The sequence below is a fragment of the Apaloderma vittatum genome, unplaced genomic scaffold (assembly GCF_000703405.1).
Source record: "Apaloderma vittatum isolate BGI_N311 unplaced genomic scaffold, ASM70340v1 scaffold29241, whole genome shotgun sequence".
In the NCBI taxonomy this organism is placed as follows: domain Eukaryota; kingdom Metazoa; phylum Chordata; class Aves; order Trogoniformes; family Trogonidae; genus Apaloderma; species Apaloderma vittatum.
In genome coordinates this window covers 951-1,905 of record NW_009697820.1, presented here as the reverse complement: position 1 = coordinate 1,905, position 955 = coordinate 951, and the positions used below count along the sequence as shown (strand labels likewise).

Sequence of the window (955 nt, the reverse complement as noted above, 5' to 3'; positions counted from 1 at the left end):
CCGGGTGGGGTCCAAAGCCTGTAGCACACTGAGGAGCGGTAGAGCTGGGTCCGACTTTAGCTGCGGAAGGATGGCTCAACCCCTCTCATCCACAGGTGTTTGGTTTGGACTTGATCATGGGAAATGATTCCCTCTGGCCGCTGCTCCTGGGCTTCATCTTCGTCCCTGCCCTGCTGCAGTGCATCATCCTGCCTTTCGCCCCGGAGAGCCCCCGCTTCCTCCTCATCAACCGCAATGAGGAGAACAAAGCCAAGAGCGGTGAGTGACCCCCAGCCCTGAGCTCTTCCCACTACACAGGAGGGTCCTCAGCTGCTCCTGACGCCTCCTCTTGCCCTTAGTCCTCAAGAAGCTACGGGGCACGACGGATGTCAGCAGCGATCTCCAAGAGATGAAGGAGGAGAGCCGGCAAATGATGAGGGAGAAGAAGGTCACCATCATGGAGCTTTTCCGTTCCCCCATGTATCGCCAGCCCATCCTCATCGCCATTGTCCTGCAGCTGTCCCAGCAGCTCTCGGGGATCAATGCAGTGAGTTTTGGGGGGGACCTGCATACCGTGGTGGGTCAACTTGTTTCACCCAGAGCTTGGGTTGACTCCAAGACCTGACTCCATGGCCCATCCCTGCCCTTTGTAGGTCTTCTACTACTCCACCAGCATCTTTGAGAAGTCGGGCGTGGAGCAGCCTGTCTACGCCACCATCGGCTCTGGTGTGGTGAACACGGCTTTCACGGTCGTTTCGGTGAGTTTTGGTCCACTGAGCTCTTACTGAGCAAGATGGAGAGAAAGAGACTTTCCTCCAGGCTGGGGATGTGCTGATGGACGTCTGTCTCCATCCAACAGCTCTTTGTGGTGGAACGAGCCGGACGCAGGACCCTCCACCTCATCGGCCTGGCGGGGATGGCGGGATGTGCAGTGCTCATGACCATTGCCCTGACGCTGCTGGTGAGTGGTGGGTGT

General features: G+C 58.1%; 1 protein-coding gene across 1 annotated transcript in view; it reads left to right on the top strand.

Moving 5' to 3' along the window:
• Nucleotides 1-955, top strand: part of LOC104280208 (solute carrier family 2, facilitated glucose transporter member 1) — a gene marked incomplete at its 3' end in the record, with an annotated part of 6,451 nt that overhangs the window by 4,550 nt on the left and 946 nt on the right. Inside the window, exons 4-7 of the mRNA XM_009877784.1 lie at nt 96-258; nt 339-526; nt 633-737; nt 839-940. Coding sequence (XP_009876086.1) covers nt 96-258; nt 339-526; nt 633-737; nt 839-940 — 558 coding nt within the window. The remainder of the gene's footprint in view (nt 1-95; nt 259-338; nt 527-632; nt 738-838; nt 941-955) is intronic.